The sequence below is a fragment of the Oreochromis niloticus genome, linkage group LG12, assembly GCF_001858045.2.
Source record: "Oreochromis niloticus isolate F11D_XX linkage group LG12, O_niloticus_UMD_NMBU, whole genome shotgun sequence".
Taxonomy (NCBI): domain Eukaryota; kingdom Metazoa; phylum Chordata; class Actinopteri; order Cichliformes; family Cichlidae; genus Oreochromis; species Oreochromis niloticus.
This window is the reverse complement of record NC_031977.2, coordinates 18,806,601-18,826,091: the sequence shown is the minus strand read 5'-3', so window position 1 is coordinate 18,826,091 and position 19,491 is coordinate 18,806,601. Positions and strand designations below refer to the sequence as shown.

Below are 19,491 nucleotides of genomic sequence, written 5' to 3'. Positions count from 1 at the left end.
TTTTCACAAACATGGTGATTCCAAAAGGCCTATTAAAAAATATATGGAATAATCTGGCATGGTGCGCAATGCCTCCTTAAGGAATTTGAGGAAACTGGACAAGTGGACGACAAAAGAAGACAAGAAGATGAGAAGATATCAACATTTTTATTATTATTTACTTTGGACATCTATTCCTGAAGACCGCTTTATTGACTTTCACACTCATTAGCTCATTAGAACTGCACAAATTCTATTTTAGTCTCATATACCACATTTCCATGCATGTTTGCACGTTTTTCAATAAATCAGTACACGTATTTCCAATTTTTCAAGTATAGAAGAGAAGCAAAAAAGAAATGAGTGCTGACCCAGGAATTGCACAGGACAGTATACATGTTATCATCTTTTTAATTTTTCTCTTGTCTGTAAATAATGCTTTTCGACCTGTTTTGAAAAAACACTGTTTTTAAAAACTTCTTATTATGCCGTCTTTATTATAACAGTTATAGCTGGTGAAGTTTTGAACACCGCGGAGTGCGCAGTCCTTTAGTGCCAGCAGGGGGCGGAGTTGGCTGGTTTTTGTGCACCTCTGGAGCCTTCTCTCCTGCAGCCTGCTGTGTTGTTTTGTGTGCATGTTGAGGCAGAGTGAGAGTGGAGGAACGTGTGCTCAGGTCCTTTTAAACAAAGATCCTGGACACTAGTTCGTGTGTGTGAGTGCTTGTTGTAATGTGACTGTTTTAGATCCAGCCTTCCACTGTTTGCACATATGAAAACGAGGTATTTATTTTTATTTATCCGACAGTCGTCATTCTGTTGAGTCAAAGCCATACCCGAAACCCCGGCTCGTCGTGGCTTTGTAAAACCAAGACTTTGTGCTTGTTTGATGTTATTTAGTTAGCTAGTATTAGTTTATTGTAGTTGGGAGAAGATGTCCACCGACTGCCAGAAGACCACCGCTAAGGCCATCCCGTCGATCAGGAGGGTGACGATCAACGACGCGGAGCACATGCCCCACGACTACTCCACCACCCCGGGAGGGACTCTGTTCAGCACGACCCCCGGCGGTACGCAGTGTTGTTATTTGTCATATTCATTCAAAAGTGCCGAGGAGATCTGCTCTGACTCTCGGACACACATGACTTGTACTCTTATCCACTTTGGAGCCGCTCTGTCTGTCTGCAGCGCTTAGGCTAACTCCATGAGGTCTGCTGTAGCTCTGCTAAGCTAACCGCTAATGCTAGCGAGCGAGTGTTTACTTGAAAAGAGGAAATGCAAAGAAATGCGGATTCTGAAGTAATGAGGGAACAGGTTGTTTAGACATGACGGTCTCAAGATAGTGAGCCTCTGTCTCTAGCTTAGCTGCAGTCTAAAGTTTGGGTTCAAAGCACTGTTGTCACACGGTCAGCCAGTACTGCTGCTCCACCTTTGGTTTACTGTAGAGATGATTTAAATTCCTCTAGAGGTCCCTGCTTCTGAGGGCTGCTCACCTAAACGTGCTGCAGACACGAGGGTTTAACTCAGTAAAAGTAATCTAAAGAGTCAGAGCTCTCGTTTCCAACTTCCTTTAAAGGTAACACTGTGTAGTTACACTAAAAGGTGTCACTTCATCCTTTTTTCAGGGTTTTGTGCGTCACACAGTGTTAATAACTACCTTATAAAAGTAACCCTGGCTCATTATTAAACGGATATAACTATTTTTAAAAACCAGTATCAAACTGCTGAATAGGGACAGTGTCTGTCTGACGATGAGTTGTTTTCATATTGTGATGTGTTCTCTTAATTGGTCAGGACACATTTCTTCTAAGGGAGATTATAAAGAATAGTATAATAAAAATATATTATATATCTGCAGGTAGCTCCACATATTTAGCAAAAACTATTTTTATATAGCACATTTCATTGCATGTAAGCTCAATGTGGTTAACAAAGAATGAGAATGAGAGAAACCTTATTAATCCCAGAGGATTGAGTTGTCATAGCAGCAGACAACAAAGCAAGTATTTCTATACTTCATGTAAAATAAGGTGTTAGCACTAATGTTTCTGGCATATTACAGGTATTGTAAGCACACAAGTGGTGTGCAAGCATAAGTTGTGGTGTACAAAAAGTGACAGCGTGCAGTGAGCTATGTTTAGTCAGGTTCAGTACATGTGGATCTGACTCAACTGGATGAGTTAAAGAGTCTGATAGCCGCAGACAGCAAGAATAAATAAATCTTTTGCTGAAAAAAAAAAGACAAAATCATACCTGTGCAGGTTTACCAGGCTTTATGGCAGTGAAAACAGCATAAACAAAACAACAGCACCTATTAAGTGTAAGCCCGGGTAAATAAAGAGGTTTTAAAATATGTGCACAGTTGTAGTTGATCTCAGATCAGCAGGCAGCTTGTTCCAAAGAGCAGGACCACAGTAAGGAAAGCAGCCTCAATACTGTAAAAGTGCTGTTCACGAAGCTTTTCGTCACAAAGCTTTTCTTCAAGTTTAGTTGCGTTAAATCAGAAAGTAAATCAGTTGGATTTGTTTCTGCTCAGTTCATTATCACAACTGGGAGCCATCACATCACTGCCAAGAAGTGTGTGTGTGTTGTGTTCATTCAGAGTGGCTCATTGTGCAACAGTATAGATAATATACAACAGCTGAAGCGTTGCAGATCATAATAACAGCCATAAGAGAGCAGCAGCATAATTAGTAATTACATTGCCACATATATGCTGCAACGTCCTTCTAGTTACTGCACGAAGATCAGGTACAGACAGCAAGATTTTAAAGAAATGCCTGTTTTCATATTGTAATCACGTCTATTGTGGCATACAGGTCAAGTTAAAATACAGGAATGTGATGAAGCAGCTGATCCCAGTCAGTGCGAGTGTGGCCTCAGCATTTGATCTCTCAATGCTGCGCATCTGATAATCATCCTTCATTTTTCCCACCTGCGAACACAAAAGGTACCAGGATCATCTACGAACGCAAGTTCCTGCTGGACTGTCGCAGTTCTCCGTTGGCCAGGACCCCTCCTGCCAACCTGCCAGTCATCCCAGGAGTGACCAGCCCTGCCTCCAAGAACACCAGCAAGAACACTCAAAATGGAGAACTACTGAACAACAACACCGCTGCTCCGGACAGTAGCACTGCTGGTATGTTCACACCTATACACACATCACAGGATGGATGTAGCACTTAAAGTCCATCCATCTATTTTCTGCATTATGATGTAGAACTCATGCAAGCAATACAGCACTGAAACCTACAAATCATCATCCGTCTCCACCCTGCATTATTTTATTGTATACTTATTTTTCTTTTCAAAGGTGATGACGCACAGTTTGAAATGGACATCTAGGTGAAGCCCAACAAAGCGCTGTGAAGAGAGGGGTACCGTCTCCCCCCCACCATCACCTACTCCATGTAGACAGAGGATCTTATCTCTGTCGACCTCATTTTTTGGATCTGTAATTACACTTTCACTGTCTGCCTCAAGGTTTTGGCCTGGTTTATGTGTAACAAAAAGTGTGCCTTCAGGTAGTGGCTGCGAGTTTAAAACAAACACTGAGAAGTGCTTAACACCAACAATGCCTCATCGCTCGGTAATAAAACAAGTCAGTGAAAATGAGAATTGAATTGTCCGAATTTCTAACCATTCCAGAAAGGTTTTCACTCGATGTGCTTTTATTTCAGTGCATTTCGCGACACCTCTCTTTAGATACGGTCTGTCAGTATTGCTCTCACAAACGAGCGCTTCACCTGAAGTGTAAAGAATGTAAAACAGAAATTTGTTGATGACATTTTGAATCAGATATTTTGCTATTTTAGGGTGATTTTAAAAAAGAAATTAAAGCAAATACCATTCAGACTTTATCTCTGTGTCATGTGTTCACTGAGTCTTTCTGTCAAATCACTTGTGTTTTTTCTAACTTGAATGGCGCCATCTGAAATCAAATAATGCTTTCGTTTAATGTCAGTGGTTTAGATGTTTAAGTGAAAAGCTAATATACATTTCAAAGTGACAAGTCTTTGACCACTAGCCTTGCAGCCTGCTGCACCTCCTGCGTCGCTCTGGTTCAGAGGAATTCCACGTGGAGCTCGCAGGAGGCTGATAACCTCAGTCAGTGGGCTGTTTAAAGAGAGGTCAATATGCAACTGTACAACACATCAGGCAGGAACTCCTTCCTTCCATTCAACATTTACGATTCCACTTCTGTCACTGGCACGTTGTTGATTCGCTTCACTGTGAAGTGCTTATGAACAAATGTGCCGGAATAGATGAAGGTGTTTCACTGAACTTCTCATTGTTTGATCTAAAAGATGTTTCACGTTTTTAAAATCTTACACACAGTAATGTGCAGAGTTTAAAGCCACCACTCATTTCTGTAACTTTTGATTCCAGACTTTCTTATAACATTTTAAAATGCTATGAACAAAGAATCAGTTTTAATTTGTGTCTTTTGGCACTTTGTTACTAGCTTTCATTACTAAAACAGATTTCAGTTGGATCGATGGAAAATCTCAAAGATAACACAGTTTGACAGACATAACGTATTTTTTGCATCAACAAAGTGATTCCAAAAGAGCTGAAAATGTGGTATTTCTCTGCATGAATCCAGTGCTTTAAAAAAATTTGATAAAACTGAACACGTGGAAGACAAAACAAGAAGTGTCAGCCCTAAAAAAAACTATTTACAACAAATAAACAGTATCTGAAAGTAATGTCCCCAAGAAATAGATAATCTAGCAAAAACCTGACGCAGAGATGTATCTGACCCTGCAGTTGATCCATCTACTGTTCACTGAGGCCTCATTGGCAATGATCTCAGTGGAAGGGGGCTGTGAAGAAGCCTTTATTAAGGAAGGGAAGTGGACTGACGATCAGTGTCAACAGGTGTGACAGAGTGATAAATACAGATTTCAGGTTCAAATCGTCATCACTGTGTACAAAGGAGGACAGGAGAGTCCAACACTGTCTACAGCCATCTGTGAAACAGGGTGGAGGCTCTGTCATGGGTTTTGGAGTTATGTGTGGTGTTGGAAATCTCATCAAAACTGAAATAATTCTGAACACAGAAAAGTCCTGTCAGATTTTTTGATACATTATGAAGTACCATATGGAAAGCTTGTGACTGACAACAGTTTTATTTTTCCTCATGACAATGATCCCAAAAACATAACCAGGGCAGTATAATCAATGCCAGATAGAGAAACACGCTGTGATACACAATCAGCCGCTGGCTGACCTCCACAGAGCCCAGATATCAATATTACTGAAGCAGTGTGGGATCTCGACAGAGAATATAAAAGAAGAGCTTTGAATGTCCTTCAAGAAGCCTTGAGAACTATTCTTGAAGACTACTTAAAGAAATAACAAGAAAGCTGCCAAAAAGGGTTCAGGCTGTGTCAAAGAATAAAGGTGCTCATAACAAATTTTGATTTTCAAATTCGTTAGAATTGAACAATTTAGTTTTTTGCCAACTGGATTTTTATGTATGTTTGCATGTAGCGTAAATGCATAAATCACTGCAACTGTTTACCACTGTCCCAGCCAAATATGAAGAAATAAGTGGTGGTCCAAGACTTTTGCACAGCACTGTAGCAATGAAACACTCTTTCATTATAAATACTCGTGCATGTGCGGGGCTGTACAAATGCTTTTTTACTTTCAGCCTGTGGTGTAAGCGGCTCTGTAGAGAATCATCATTAGAATAAATATAAATAAAGCACAAATCTTTGAGTGGATTAAAACTCGATGCGCTCCGGGTTCTGCTATTTGTAGTGAGTCCTGATTGCAAAACTTACCTCTGCAAAAAAAAAAAAAAAACAGGGAAGAAAAGAAAAGAAAAACACGTGGACAAATCCTGAAATACAACTCGGTCTGGTCTTGTCTTGGGTGGAAGTGTGGATTGAATAGTTTCAGCTGATCACTTCCAGTCCGGCCTGTCTTTCCTCCACAGTAGCGTCACCCTTCAGGTGCAGTCTTTCCACTCCCTCCCATGAATGATCTCCTTGTCACCTTAGCTTCCTGGCTGTCCAAACCCCCTCCTCACCAGGATAAACAAGTAGTACTACTGCCTTTTCTCACCCACCGGTCCATCCTTCAGTGTGGTTTGTGTTGTTCCACCCAGCGTGCCTGGCCAGGGAGGACGACGCTAATGACCTCTGATCATGTGTGCACTTTAACAGGACCAAGATGTGGATTGGGGAGGTGAGAAAGGCCAATATACTAAGTTGCTGGCTGCTAGCAACGGATTAAGAGGTGGATGCACACTCTGTATGAGAGCCTTTTATTTGTTAACCCAAACAGATCTGTGATCCATGGAACATTAAGAACAAAGTGTGCCCGTTTAGCTTTGTAGCTACTGCTGGGAGATTTAATGGAAGTGGCAACAAATTAAATGCTATTTAAGTCTTACACCAGATAAACTGGTGGTGCCCATATATATTTGTCTAATTTTTTACAAATAAATTAAGCGTGATTTATTTTTAACTAAATAAATAAATTTTCATTTAACTGTAAATTAAGAAAAAACCTTTGTGACTATGTATGAGCCTTTTTTTAATGTTTAATAAAGTGTTTGTTAAGAATGTTCACCTTATAAATAAAAATATACACCAACAGGTGAAGAAAAATATTTTAAAACAACATAAAAACAGCACACTTACGTCAAAATAAAAAAATTTAATATACGTTTCATATTTTATGTACAGAATTTACATGATAATGCATAAATAACACAAAAGATAGAAAAATATTACAGTTTATCACCCAGTATGGATGAAATATATATACTTTGAGTCATTCCATCTCAATAACATTGATATTTTAGTATTAATTTATACATTGAAGCAATAAAAAAAACATCTGAGTTAAAGTTTATGGTCGGTTAATGTTCAGTTAATAGACGCAAAAACAAGCCAGGTTTTTGTGTTTAGGTGTAAGCTGGGGCGGTGATGGGGTGGGGGCTTCAGTGGCACCCGCACTCCTCAACAATCATGTCCTCGTGATGCCGCAGAGTCAAATCATCGTTCTCAAAGTACAGCATGGAGAGGGGGCTGAGACGGGTTGGCACGCAGGATGGGCAGGTCACTCTTTCTGGGTGGTGATGTTTCAAGAGGCTCTGAAAATGAAATAATTTACATGAATAGATGAGCAACTATAGGATTTTTTTATTTGGTTTAGAAATAGTTCAGTGAAAGTCTTTAATCTGCGATCTTACCTGCATGTATGCATGGTTGGTGGGACTGAAAGACTCGTCCAGGGGTGTAGGGCACTCTCCCTCACAGCGATATGCGTTGTAGCGCTTCGGATGCACAATCCACTCATCCCAGCCGATGTGGTCAAAGTCCACCCACATGTCTACTTTTCGGCACAGCGGTCTCTGGACCTGCTCTGCTGCTGCTGCTGATGGTGCTGGAGCCACAGTAGGTGCAGGTACACCAGCTACTCGCATCCTTTCCATTCGGTTCCTTTTGTGACGCCGACTTTGAATGTCGCTGCCCTCTTTGTCCACGGACACATACTTGGAGTTCTCCACAGTGTGAATGAGACTGTACGCCGCATGGCCCTCCTTATGTTTGGAGAAGATGACCATCATGACCCGGTTTGTGGTTGGATGGGGGATTTTTCTCTGCCTCAGTCCTAAAGTTGTGAACAGAGACTTTCTGGTTTTCTCCACTCCATCCCCAGCGCCACTCCCATACTGAGTCTCAGGCTCTCCCGAAGCCTCTCGGCTCTGCACTTCGTCTCCCTGGTATAGCCAGTATTTTAAAAGACCGGTCACATTGAACACCTTCCAGGAGGACTTTGTGCTGCTGGGCGATGTGCCAAAGCTCCCTAAGAAAAGACGCTCCTCCTGGCACGATGTGTCGTTCAGGTTACAGCTCTGCTTCCGGGAGTGATATAAATCCACAGTGGCACGCTCAGAGGCAGAGAAAGCTGGTAGTCTGATCTGCAGCTCTGCCAGCTGGACAAGCTCACTGGTAGAGATGGATGACATGTCAAATGTGATGGTCCACTTTTCGCCCTCTTGATGGCAGCCTGAAAATGAGACACGCAAGTGAGACTTCAGATTCACACACTGGAGTCTGGGATGAATCTGGACAAACCAGATCCGTGGACAAATGTCAAAACACTGGAGTGAGAGGGTGAACAGGACAGGATGTGTATTGGACCCCCCTGTGCAAGGACGTCTGAGGGCTAATATACAACCTCCCCACATAAAACAGGGCAAGCCTTTAAAGTTGAATAAGCACTTTGACACTTGCTGGGTCGTAAAAGGGAGGGTCTGATAGCACAGACAATCGACCAGTCAAAGAGCTCCTGGAGGATTCAGTGCACAGAGAAACCAACTCATACATTAAATGGCAAAATTAACAACCAATGAGCAACGTGAAAAACATAATTCAGCTGTTTACTCACCTCTGGCCATCAGGCTTTTGACAGAATCAAAACTATGCACCGACAGGCTGTCGCTTTGTGCAGTAACATCGCTGACAGCTACCGATGAGGAGGAATCAGCACTTCTGAAGGAGCGATACAGCTGCATCATGTACAGAGGGTATCCGCTGCGATGATCGGTTGACAGATTTCTGAATGCCAAACTGCTCTCGAGTCCCGTGTGATATCTGTGGCCCCGGGCGGAAGAAACCACTCCAAAAACACAGATGAAGACTATCAGGACTTCCATTTCAGCTGAAACTCACAAAGTCAACACTGGAATGAGAAGAGAGAGAAGCAGAGATCTCCTCCTTTACTCCAGCTGCTCTCAGGCTCAAATGATGCTCTGAGCAGACGGAGCTCCAGGCAGGCCTTTTATAGCCGCCAGGTGCCCTTTGATGACCCCTGGCCACTCCAGGCATCCGAACAGCCCCTCTGATCATCAGAGCACATCAGACGGCCAGAAAAAAAAGAAGAAAGCATTTATCCAAGGTCATTGTCCCATCAAATGAACTGTTCTTTCAAAAATCAATTTAAAAACAATTAAAATCTTGCACAGCAAATTTGCACCTTTCTATTTCCTTAATGCAAATAAAGTTTATAAGAATAAAATGGCTAATACAAAGTGACAACTCAATGTTGAAATGTAAAAACATGCTTTATTTATTAAGAAGCTGCAAGAAACATTTGTCTTAATTGCTGCTTCCAACGAGTTAGGATTATAAATATGTTTATAAAATAGTACACAGACACACACTGTGTGAATTTCAGTTCTAGTATGGATTAGTTTATAATTTATAGAAGCTGTAAAAATGTGCTGACTCAGAGAGACAGCTCCAAAGATTTAAACAGTAAACTACAGTTTAAGAGGTAAAGTTCATAACTACAAAGTGTGTTTCAAAAGTAACCAGGAAATAACAGTACAACGCTTTAAAGTAACACATTCATATCTCCCCCCCCCCAAAAAAAATGTCAGGGTTTCACATCATATGGTCCGGAAGCTCATCATCAAGAGGTCTGTGTGTATTAATTTATATAAAGACTTTATATGGAGGTCTGACTGGTTTCATCTGTTTCCCACTGTGCTGCTGCTGATGGCTCCTCTCATAAACCATCAAAGAAGTTCTTCACCTGTGGACAAACAGGCATACTAGGATCACAGCATATCAGAAACACATTAAACATAATCCATACAAAAACATGTCAGCTGACTGGCTCAAACACCCTCACATGCCCCACCCCAGGGTGGAAGATTGTGATTCACAACATCGGAGCAGTGCCCTCGTGTGGTTAACTCTGGCACAGCACCTTTTAGCAATAAATACTATTCAGTAGGTATTCAAGCACACCTTTGTGATAAACTGTTCCTGCACCTCTGGGTCACTCTTAAATTCCACGCTGGCATCAAGTTTTAAGACGGGTATCTGCTTCAGCTTCTCAAAATGGATTCTGAAAGGAGAGAACAAAGCTGTATCACGCACTTTATGACATTAACAGCAGACCACACACTGCTGAACCGTCAGCTGTTCACAGCAAACAGCTGCAAGGAACCTGAACACAAGCACTGTGCCACCACTGTGTTTCAAAGTAGAAAGTTTAGACCAGCTAGATATCAGTACTTTGTGTAGTTTATCTGTTTTACTTTTAAGCATAATGGAGGGGGGGGGGACTAACGGGATAGCGGGCTATCTCCAGCTTAAAGTCAGAGTTCTCAGTATCACAAAGGCGAGTCTCTTTTTACCTGGCTCCATCACCATGCTAACCTATACTGAGCACATACCACATTCAGAGTTTCTCATTAAAATCACCTGGATGCGCCATGTTTTCACTTAATTGTTTATTTACAGCATGCTTTGAGTGCAGAGTGCTGGGGGAACATGTTTTACCTTAGTAACAAGTTGGAGCTAACTGTGCTAACTGTGCATCACATGGTAACTGGATGCAAGTATTCTGTTGGTCATGCAGAAAATGTATAAAGGTCTTTACGCTTGACTCTAATTTACTTTTGCAGCTAATAGAACGCAGAACATGCACCAAGAATATTTATTTAATAAACCAAATTCATTTCACCTTAATCTGCCTCCTCTCAGTAGGACAACAACATCTAAATGCATCCAGTTTAATGTTCCAGAGCTGTAATGTGTGTCTTTTGTTCCATTTTTCTCCCCTCACCTCTCGTGGGAGATGACCGTGCTTCCCTGAGCCTGGTTGTGCCAGAGATTTCTTCCTGTTAAAAGGAGGTTTTCCTTGCCACCGTCACCAAATGCCTGCTCATAGTCTGATTGTTGAAGTGTTCTCTCTATTGTTGTAGGGTCTTTACCTTACAATACAAAGTGCCTCAAGACGACTGCTGTGTTATTATTATATTTTTAAAAAAAAAACTGAATGATCACCTTAAAAACAAGAGTGCCCTCAGCATTAAAATATATCTATTAACTCAAATTAAAAAAAATTTTTCTTACCACTCTGTGTGTTAATTCACGAGATTAACGATTTTCTGCAGCATTAAAGTCTTGTCTTATTTGTCACAGTGTTGCATTTTACTGTTATTTTTGTAACACTATTTTATGAATATCATCTGATAACATCCGTGATTGGAGTAAGTGCCACTTATAGGGATCTTTCTGTGTGGAAGAGGAGTCACATGATGCCTGAAACAGCCTGGCTTTGTTGAACTTCTTTCGTAGTACACCCCTCTGGTTAGGCGTGCGGCATAAATTACGATGGCAATAAATCACATAATCCAGAAAATCTGGGGTTAAACCTTAAGTTATGTCACCAAGCCCCAGGTCCTTCTTCACTGTACAGTTGACCCCCGGTATTTGCAGGGGTTAGGGACTACAACTGCCCGCGAATAGCTGAAATCCGCAAATACTTGAGACCCCCTGTAAAAAGGATTATAACACCAAATATACCTTAAAGTATCAACCTAAAACAGCCACCAGCACTGGAAAAAGTCAAAAGATAATCAGAGTTGTGTAATCTCATTCTCACTCACTCTGTCGTTTTCTCAACCAGCCACCTCTCATGTTGAGAGTGCAACTTATCCAGATAATCCAGCTTCACGCCCTCCTCTTCTGCTCTTCCCCGACGCTGCAGGCGCTCCATGCATTTCTAAAAGACATGCATAACTGTTTGCGTGACACTAAATTACCTTGCACTCAGAGAACGAAATACTGAATTTCATGTGCCATACCTCTGGTGGGGCGCTGAGGTAAATTATGCCCTCTAGCTCCACCTGGTGTCCAAACTGCTCCACCAAGAGGGAATGCCAGTCCTGGTAGACGGCCCATTCTGTAGTGTTGATACATCCCAGCTCAAACATGTTCAGAGCAAAGATATATCTGAGAAAACATAATACATAATGAATTCTCATTATATCCTTGTCAACATTTTGCTTAGTTTGTTGAAAATATTTCTGGTAAATGTGACTCACTCACCTATCGCTGTAGACTGAACGCTCATAAACCTGGACAGGTGTTCCCTTTGACTGGAGGAGGCGTGCAGGTGGAGGCTGCAGCTGTGTTCTGAGCCGGCTCATGCAGGAATACGTCTGGAACGTGTATGACCAGCGCTGAGGGTCCTGGTACATCATCTGCAGCAGGTTGCTGACTGTGGTCTGTGGGGGCACACCTTGGCCCTGTCAAAGACACGAGCAGACGAATGTAAGCTGTATCATCCTGCCTTCCTTTAATTTTTGTAACAAATAAGATTAAGATGTGAATATACCCACCTTTGAGGTCTCACTCTCAATGTTCTGCCACTTGCTGACAGGTTCTGCCACCACCTCCCAGTCTGCACAAACTGACTGTAGGAGTCTCGCAAAGGTCGATTTTCCAACAGCTGTTATTAAAAAGCAGGTAATGCAGGAGATCAGCACAGAGACATACAACAGGAGATTCGTCTAACTGGGACAATCTGTAAACTCTTACCGATGTTGCCCTCGATAGAAACTCTCCTCACTCGAGCTTTTGCATCCGCAGCTGAACCTGACAGGCACCTCGAAGAAAATAAAGTGAGGTTTCCTCTCTTATTTGCCATAGCTTTCAGTACGGCTGTGTGTCCACCTCTCATCAGGGAGTCAGAGCTCTTCCACTGGATGCATGTAAATCTTCTGACCTGTGTGAAACCTGCTCGCTGATTATATATGCTGAACAGAGCGTACCGACAAGGCGCAGACATCCCGACAGGTAGTAAAACTATACCGGAAAATCACATTTACCCGCAGGTCATTCGGTGGGTAAATGAGTTACAGAACCTGTTATGAAAGTTTGCATCAAGTTAAGACAGACGTTAGCTGGATGCCCCACGTGAGGTAAGCTCGAGGAGCGTTCATCAGTAACCAAAGAAGAGCTAATGTTATAGCGGTGTGGATGCTAACACCGCTATAATGTTGAATTAATGGTCAACGTCCGTTTAATTCGGGTCAGGAAAAAAACAAAAACGACTATTACCGGCTCAAAACACATGTACCTATTTTACACATGCTACAAACAGTAGCGTTAGCAACGAAAACCACTTCCGGCTCACGTTGTGTACTTTCGCAATAAAAGCCTTTCAATATTTTGCTTAGCATAAACAACGAGGTTTGTGTAAACTGACAGCACAGTTTGAGGTGGCGACTACTTATAAATGCATATGTGTAATATATAGTTATATATAGTAATACAGTTATATGTAATTATTACAATTATTTATAAATCTATTAAATGAGTATATAAGTGTACATTCTCTTGTGACAACGCGAGAGTTTATTTATTCTTTATTTATTTTTCACACTGAAATTTTCATACGCATTTCAACTTTGGTGCTTATTATTTTAAATATGTATAGTGTAGGTTTTCTTAGTTTTCTGTTTACATGTACTGAGAGATTAGCACTGGTGTAATCTCGCAAAATGGTCAAGAAATTCCCATTTTACGAGATTTAAGTTTAAATTTCCTGTCCAGTTAGCGTAATCCGATAGTTTGTATTCAGCATGTCTAAATGGTAAATGGTAAATGGTAAATGGCCTGTATTTATATAGCGCTTTACTAGTCCCCAAGAACCCCAAAGCGCTTTACATATCCAGACATCCACCCATTCACACACACATTCACACACTGTCTACAATAAAGCAAAACAAACAAACAAACAAAACAAACAAAAAAAAAATCAAAATTAAAGATAATTATAAAATAAATAAAGTATCCTGTGTTCGGGTGCCTTTGTAGACAAACTTGTTTGATTTCATAAGCACAGGGTATGAGGGCGCCAGCATTAAACTCAAACTAAACAAAGATGTGTTGTAGGGATTTCCTAAATGTGTGGGCAGAGTAGTTACGTTGGCCTCGATGCATGTATAGGCTATTAAAAGGGAGAGTGTTTCACTAAACCTGATCATGTATTTTTAAATGGACTCCATCAAAACACATCACTTGCTGACAAACAGCATGCTGATTGCTGCGGAAATCAAAGATAACCTGAAACACCAACAAAAGTCACTTCTTTGATTTTCTTGAACCCCTTTCAGAAATTCTTACCTTCACATAGTGTGGCAAAGCACCATTTCTTTACGCCAAAACACCTTAAATATATTAAATACTCAACGTAATCACGTTCGCCTCACGTTTCAGGACCACGGACAGCACGCGCTTCTGCGTTCGAAAATTAGCTCGTTGCCTCTAATCAGCAGATATTAGTGAGCGTCACAACTTCCCATCACACTACAGACGACTCCACCAGCTTTCTTAGTAAATGTGGCCCATACCCTACATATGATGTGCATATGACCGTAAACTGTAATATAATGGTGTTTATATGCAGCTAATGCATGTGGCAAAGAGTCCTCAACCAATCTTTAATAAATAGATACAAACTTTCCTATAAATTATTTTGCCAGATGAATATGAAAGATGCCATTTTCAAACTTAGCGGACACATTTACTCGAGGCATGTTAATGTAGTGAAGTAGATTTTGGGTAGTCTTTTACGTGATGTCCGCGAATGTAGCGTTAACATCCACACCTTACCAGCTGATAATTATAAGAAACAGCTGTGCTTCACGACTACACGGAGGCATTTGGCATTCTTTTTTCCCCATCCAAGGTGGCCAAGAGTGTTAGGCGGCTAAGCACTGCAGCGCGGGTTCATTTCTTCAGGAAAGCTGCTCATTTTAGCATTGCCCTTTAGAGAGTGGTAAGTGGGACTCTTGCGTTTGTTATAATGTGGTATATAGTAGGGTGGACCTTGATGACTGCTTCCCTCTGTTTTGTTACAGGATCGTGCCACACTGCTGCTGTCTTGTTGTAACCTTGTTATTTTACAATCATTTATGGACTGGCCTTGACTGGCTCCTCGTTTTATGGTCTTTTTTTTTACTCTGAATTGTTTGTTATATTTTAATCATGCTTTCATAAAGAATTGTATCTGGGTGTATTCGTTCTTGTTTCGTTTATATCTCTTTTACTGACTTGGATGTTTTTATATGTTTTGTTTTTTTGCTTTAGTGGAGGTATGGCCGCTTGTTGCGGGGCTAGGCACGAGGTAGAATCCCCCCCTGATGCATGAGAGTGTACACACTGGGGAAATGGGTAGATTTAGATTGCAGTGAGAGTGACAGTGAGGTTTGCAGTGAAACTACACGAGTGAGTAATTGGTGGCACCCTTGGGCACTCCTCTCTGTAGGTTGCCTCCTCAAGTGTCCGGTCTCCACAATTTTGTTTAGTTATTTTACCAAGCTGCTATTTTAACTCGGGCAGCACTGTGGCAGCCAGCCTTGTCTTTTTAATTAATGTTTGTTGATAGTGTTTTAATTAATGGTCCCGCATTGTCAGCCCTGCTACCTTAAGAAGTTCTCTGATTTTATAGCTCTATGCTTTTAGTAATTTTTCCTAATAAATTTTGATTTGGAAAATTGACCTACCTCACCTCAATTTGCTAATTACGAGCCTGTGGGCCTTTGTGACTAGTATAACATTTGCATTGGCTATAGAAATCTCTCCTGGGGTGTTTCCCTCCCCAGGTGGTGTTGTCAACATCCTTTAGTCACCTTTACTAGTTATTCTTCTTCCTGCCACCACATTAACAAACATTCATGGCACTGGCTGCTTGAGCAACAGAAAATATTACGCTTCCTCTTCACTTGGAGGGCACCTGTTTATTAGTGCAAACAGCCTAGCCTGTAAGACAATTTACCTCAGCCCTCAGGACGCAGTAACGCAGTGTGAAAGCTTGGCGCTAAACAGGCACTACATTTTTTTAAATTTTTTTTTATTCTGCATTTTTATTTTTTTATTTTTTTTAATTCAAACTACATACTTTTGAAAAGCCATCCAAAAAAATAAAAAAAAATAAATTCAATTATTCAAATCAACCGTCACTGACTTATACCGTTTGTAACAATATAAAAAGCATACAAATTGTCCTTAAAAAGTCTTCAACAGAGCACAATCACAAGTCATTTTAATTGACATGTCATAGTAATTGTATTATAATCATAAAAACGTTTTCCAAAGTAAAACTACTCAACACAAACCTTGTTGAAATAGCTCTTAATTACACTTTTGTTCGATCTTCATATCTACTTAAAATGCAAACATTCTGTTAAGTAACTGTGGGATTTATTGATATATGATGCCAAGAGACAATTTAGGTCTAATCATTAGTTCATAAAGATTAAAAGTGCTGATCATCTAGTCACTGATTGGCTGGAACATCAGTAGCTCGTGTTTCTGATGGTGATCCTTTGAGCCACCTCAATCTTGAAATCGCCAACACCTGACAGAGACACAGTGAAAGCAGATCAACGAAATCCTCGTTTGTGCATCACATTCTAATGTGTGTTTGCATGGGTGTGTGTGCGCGTCTCTACTCACCCTCAGTGAGTGCAGTGCCATCTGAGGAGAGGTGCCAGTATCTGCGGTCACTTTGCCTGGCCTGCTCTCCATTCACCACACTTAAGAAAGGTCCCCACAGGCTGGACTCCTTCTCAAACCTGCCATACAGCATCGTCAGAGACTACTCACTGCAGCCAGTCATACCCAAGGTAAAATGCAATGGCATGAACTCACGTGAAGCCACGATTTTCCTCCTTGAGCAGTTCAAGAGCCTCTAGCAGGGAGCTGCCCTTTGGTACATCCACCGGGTAACGTGCTGCCGCTCCGCTGGATGTCACCACTTCCACCATCACATTCACCTTGACCTGGTTTGGTGGAACCACTGTAGGATCCAAGGGCTCAAGCACCAGAGTGTCTGCAGGAAAGATACACACATAACAATGTTAGTGGCAACAGACACAACCCAAAGTGGCCAAAGAGGGTAGAAATGATGCTGCACATACTATCCTCAGTTAGGCACTCCTTGCTTTTAACTGCCACGTAGGATGTTTGCTGGAGAGCAGGCAGAGTCTGAGAGATGGCCATGGGGTTGTGGTATGTGTTGCTTCTAGCAGCTGTCCTCATGGCCTCCATTGAGGCGGCACACTCTGCAACCTCACTGCCCATTGCTAACAGGGCCTTGAACACATCAAATAAACACACTTCAGCTGCAAAGATATTGCTCTGTAGAAGTCTCTGAAGAGAGAGAGAGAGGGGAAGGATCCTTACTTGAACTGCAAGGCCTGTGCTGAATTCATTGCCAATATGACCATCAGTCCTGCGGGAGGCTAGAAGCTTCCCCTTGATCTTGCTAAGAGCCGTGTTCAGCCCAGCAGCGTTCTGCATGTGAGAACCAGTGTCCTTCACACACTGGAGTGCCATTCCAGCCATGGCATACGTATCTGAGGAGAGAAATTGGATAAAATATTAGCACGACTGCATCATTACAGCTGTATTCAAAGCTAAAATACAAAGTGAAAAGCTTTTAACATTTTCACAGCATACTAATGTAGATGTTTAGTGAGAGCTAAGCTAGCAGTACAAGAGGTAACCGCTTCGCCAGAGCAAACTGTGGCATAGACAAAGAACTGAAAGCTAAACTGTATGTAGAGCTTCCTGTTAAATATCCATCAGGTGGCCTCAGCTTCAAACTCAATGGATTTTGATCTGAAATGTAACACGGCAGTGAATATACTCCATCATGTCATCAGCGGTGAACTAATTTATTCTAAACCCATGATTGTTAGTAGGTAATAGCAGGGTGACTCCTGCATCATTATTTCACCTTTATTTTAACAGCTAAAGACACCATTAAGGCATGTTTCACCTACCCACACTCTCAGACTCTCCATGTGTGAACTGCTCATGTTCTGCTGCTTTGATGAGCTTGTTGGTCACATGGTTGTTGACCCTGATGCCGCTCACACAGAGAGCGAGCACACCCAGGGAGTACTGGTAATAGTTGGTCAAAGGGCGGTGGGTGACTGAATGAAGGAGAGAAATGCAAATGAAACCACATTACACTGAACCACAACTTCACAGCAATGTTTGAGAAATTATGAGGCATTTCACTCTGGATGAAATTAGACAGAAAGTTACTCTATCCCTGCTAAATTCATAAACCATGAAATATGACCCCCGTCCTCTACATTAGGTAAACTCTGGTCAGATACTGTAGCACATCAAAAATGAGAGGATTGCTGAAAAATTTTATGACAACCATTGCCCTTCAAAAACTAAAAAACAAACAAACAAAAAAAACCTTACAGTGCTCTTTCTCCAGCTCCATCTGGTTCTTCAGGTGTGTCAGCAGTGTTTGACTCCTCTCGTTCACAGTGAAGCTGACCGTGTTGAGATCATAGCAGGAGGACTTTAAAGCCAGGCTGTAGAGCGCCAGCACACCAGTCACAGGCTGACTGTTAGAGAGAGAGCTGAGAGGAGGAAAAAAGGCTCAGTAGAGAACATTGGGGAGAAAGGGGACTTCATAGAAAGTGTTTAAGTTTGCATAAGTGTGTGTGTGTGTGTGTGTGTGTGTGTACCTTTGAATGTCATTGTGCAATTCATTTTTTAGTCTGTTGAGGTATTCGCTCTCCTTGGCGAGGTTGTGTTTTTTGGAAAGGCGTAATGCCAAGTGGATACTGGGGTTAGGAAGTCCCTCCTGGCTCTCCAGAGAGCGAAGGAGATTCTTGTTGAGTGAAAGCAGCAGCTCAGTGTTGGAGCCATCTGTATCTGAAATTTAACTTTATAGGTTAAAAAAAAAAAAAAAGTCACCTGACACAAACGAAACCTATATAAGTATCTCTGCTCTGCTGCTGTTGACATTTACATGAACTTTTGAGAGTGTTGCAAAATCACAGCTGCTGCATCAGCAGTTGTGACAAACACCATATGCACTAAGTTACAGAATCATCACTACTGCGTTCAACACCCGCAGCAGATCAAGGCCAGAGAGGAGCCACATTCCGTGTTAATCCTGCACAACTAAGTAAACAAGCAACACGATGCATCACTCACATTCATTAAATACGCAATTGCAACATCTGTGAATGTCCAGACTCGTCAGTAAGTGTATTTGCAAACTGCGTTGCCTCAGAGTTAATGCAGCTTTAAAAAGTTTAGTATAGTTAAGTTTTCTTTTCTTGTTTAATTAATTTGTAAAAACGTCTTTTTAAAGTCGGCCTACTTACCACATGGTATGGTAGAGGCAAAACCAATACCAATCAGTGCTGAGATTATCAACAAAGTTATCATTCTGGATAACCTGCTGGTTAAAACATACAAAAAGAAGGCACACAGACACACAGAAAATGAATCAACTCGGCTAAACAGTTCAAGTTAAAAACAAAAACAGTAAAAGTAAAACAGATATACAGTCATTGCGGGTGATAAAAATGCAAGGAACTTTGAGGAAGGAATATACAAGTAATAGACAATAAATATAAAAATAACTGATTTATAGTGACATGGATTGTGTGCCAGCATCACTGCAGACAATAAGTATCACATGATTATAAAATCAAAGTGTTGTTTTGCCATATCCTATAAACAGCAGCGTGTTACCTCCACGGATCGTCCAAAGTGAGGAATCACAGCCGAGTGACGAGACGAGCTGGGACAACAGCTTCTAGTGTTTCACTGTCACATGACTGGTCATTTGCAATCATAACGCGAGAGGGTCCTTTTAAACGTCAGCTGACAGGAAATTAAGAAAAAAAATCTCTAATATTAA

The 19,491-nt window shown here is 41.4% G+C and overlaps 4 protein-coding genes and 1 long non-coding RNA gene across 9 annotated transcripts; 2 read left to right on the top strand and 3 right to left on the bottom strand.

Moving 5' to 3' along the window:
• The first annotated feature begins 571 nt into the window (after window positions 1-571).
• On the top strand, window positions 572-3,836 carry eif4ebp1 (eukaryotic translation initiation factor 4E binding protein 1). Of its 3 annotated transcripts, none has more exons than XM_005473376.4 (4): window positions 572-759; window positions 901-1,046; window positions 2,927-3,115; window positions 3,290-3,836. In XM_005473376.4, exons 1-4 carry the CDS (start codon window positions 749-751, stop codon window positions 3,319-3,321), a joined length of 378 nt encoding a protein of 125 aa, XP_005473433.1. In that variant the 5' UTR covers window positions 572-748; the 3' UTR covers window positions 3,322-3,836. The 3 variants fall into 3 exon arrangements, with proteins under 3 accessions (XP_005473433.1, XP_013130782.1, XP_005473434.1); XM_013275328.3 differs by having other exon boundaries at window positions 891-1,046; XM_005473377.4 differs by having other exon boundaries at window positions 573-759; window positions 877-1,046.
• A 2,797-nt stretch (window positions 3,837-6,633) lies between these two features.
• Window positions 6,634-8,897, bottom strand: spaw (southpaw). The gene is made up of 3 exons (XM_003451711.5): window positions 8,389-8,897; window positions 7,187-8,007; window positions 6,634-7,087 (listed from the first exon to the last, which is right to left on the bottom strand). Exons 1-3 carry the CDS (start codon window positions 8,654-8,656, stop codon window positions 6,935-6,937), a joined length of 1,242 nt encoding a protein of 413 aa, XP_003451759.1. The 5' UTR covers window positions 8,657-8,897; the 3' UTR covers window positions 6,634-6,934.
• A 148-nt stretch (window positions 8,898-9,045) lies between these two features.
• Window positions 9,046-12,954, bottom strand: dguok (deoxyguanosine kinase). Of its 2 annotated transcripts, XM_003451636.4 has the most exons (7): window positions 12,339-12,953; window positions 12,140-12,249; window positions 11,847-12,046; window positions 11,603-11,750; window positions 11,405-11,520; window positions 9,756-9,855; window positions 9,046-9,537 (listed from the first exon to the last, which is right to left on the bottom strand). In XM_003451636.4, exons 1-7 carry the CDS (start codon window positions 12,586-12,588, stop codon window positions 9,511-9,513), a joined length of 951 nt encoding a protein of 316 aa, XP_003451684.1. In that variant the 5' UTR covers window positions 12,589-12,953; the 3' UTR covers window positions 9,046-9,510. The 2 variants fall into 2 exon arrangements, with proteins under 2 accessions (XP_003451684.1, XP_005473432.1); XM_005473375.4 differs by lacking the exons at window positions 9,046-9,537; window positions 9,756-9,855 and adding an exon at window positions 9,888-11,291 and having other exon boundaries at window positions 12,339-12,954.
• Window positions 12,955-14,360: 1,406 nt separating this feature from the next.
• Window positions 14,361-16,027, top strand: LOC109204498 (uncharacterized). The gene is made up of 2 exons (XR_002063990.2): window positions 14,361-14,583; window positions 14,666-16,027. It is a non-coding gene; the product is annotated as an uncharacterized LOC109204498 (long non-coding RNA).
• On the bottom strand, window positions 15,682-19,454 carry tcn2 (transcobalamin II). 2 transcript variants are annotated; one of them, XM_005473373.4, is made up of 10 exons: window positions 19,323-19,454; window positions 18,950-19,026; window positions 18,302-18,491; window positions 18,030-18,193; window positions 17,594-17,746; window positions 16,992-17,164; window positions 16,727-16,901; window positions 16,458-16,638; window positions 16,263-16,381; window positions 15,682-16,164 (listed from the first exon to the last, which is right to left on the bottom strand). In XM_005473373.4, the coding sequence occupies exons 2-10, from the start codon at window positions 19,011-19,013 to the stop codon at window positions 16,103-16,105; spliced, it is 1,281 nt and encodes a 426-aa protein (XP_005473430.1). In that variant the 5' UTR covers window positions 19,014-19,026; window positions 19,323-19,454; the 3' UTR covers window positions 15,682-16,102. The 2 variants fall into 2 exon arrangements, with proteins under 2 accessions (XP_005473430.1, XP_005473431.1); XM_005473374.4 differs by having other exon boundaries at window positions 18,950-19,023.
• Between the last annotated feature and the right edge of the window lie 37 nt (window positions 19,455-19,491).

Bases quoted from the DNA above. Each gene is read 5' to 3' on its own strand.
- spaw (XM_003451711.5), bottom strand. From the start codon at position 8,656: ATGGAAGTCCTGATAGTCTTCATCTGTGTTTTTGGAGTGGTTTCTTCC. The intron at 8,008-8,388 runs GTGAGTAAACAG...TCTCATTTTCAG, and splicing joins CAAAAGCCTGATGGCCAGAG to GCTGCCATCAAGAGGGCGAA. The intron at 7,088-7,186 runs GTAAGATCGCAG...TTTCATTTTCAG, and splicing joins CCAACCATGCATACATGCAG to AGCCTCTTGAAACATCACCA.
- tcn2 (XM_005473373.4), bottom strand. From the start codon at position 19,013: ATGATAACTTTGTTGATAATCTCAGCACTGATTGGTATTGGTTTTGCC. The intron at 18,492-18,949 runs GTAAGTAGGCCG...GTTAAATTTCAG, and splicing joins TGCCTCTACCATACCATGTG to ATACAGATGGCTCCAACACT. The intron at 17,165-17,593 runs GTAGGTGAAACA...TTCTCTCCTCAG, and splicing joins TGGAGAGTCTGAGAGTGTGG to ATACGTATGCCATGGCTGGA.
- eif4ebp1 (XM_005473376.4), top strand. The intron at 1,047-2,926 runs GTACGCAGTGTT...CGAACACAAAAG, and splicing joins GTTCAGCACGACCCCCGGCG to GTACCAGGATCATCTACGAA. The intron at 3,116-3,289 runs GTATGTTCACAC...TTCTTTTCAAAG, and splicing joins TCCGGACAGTAGCACTGCTG to GTGATGACGCACAGTTTGAA.
- dguok (XM_003451636.4), bottom strand. From the start codon at position 12,588: ATGTCTGCGCCTTGTCGGTACGCTCTGTTCAGCATATATAATCAGCGA. The intron at 12,047-12,139 runs GTGGGTATATTC...TGTCTTTGACAG, and splicing joins TTGAGAGTGAGACCTCAAAG to GGCCAAGGTGTGCCCCCACA. The intron at 11,751-11,846 runs GTGAGTGAGTCA...ATGTTTTCTCAG, and splicing joins CGTTCAGTCTACAGCGATAG to ATATATCTTTGCTCTGAACA.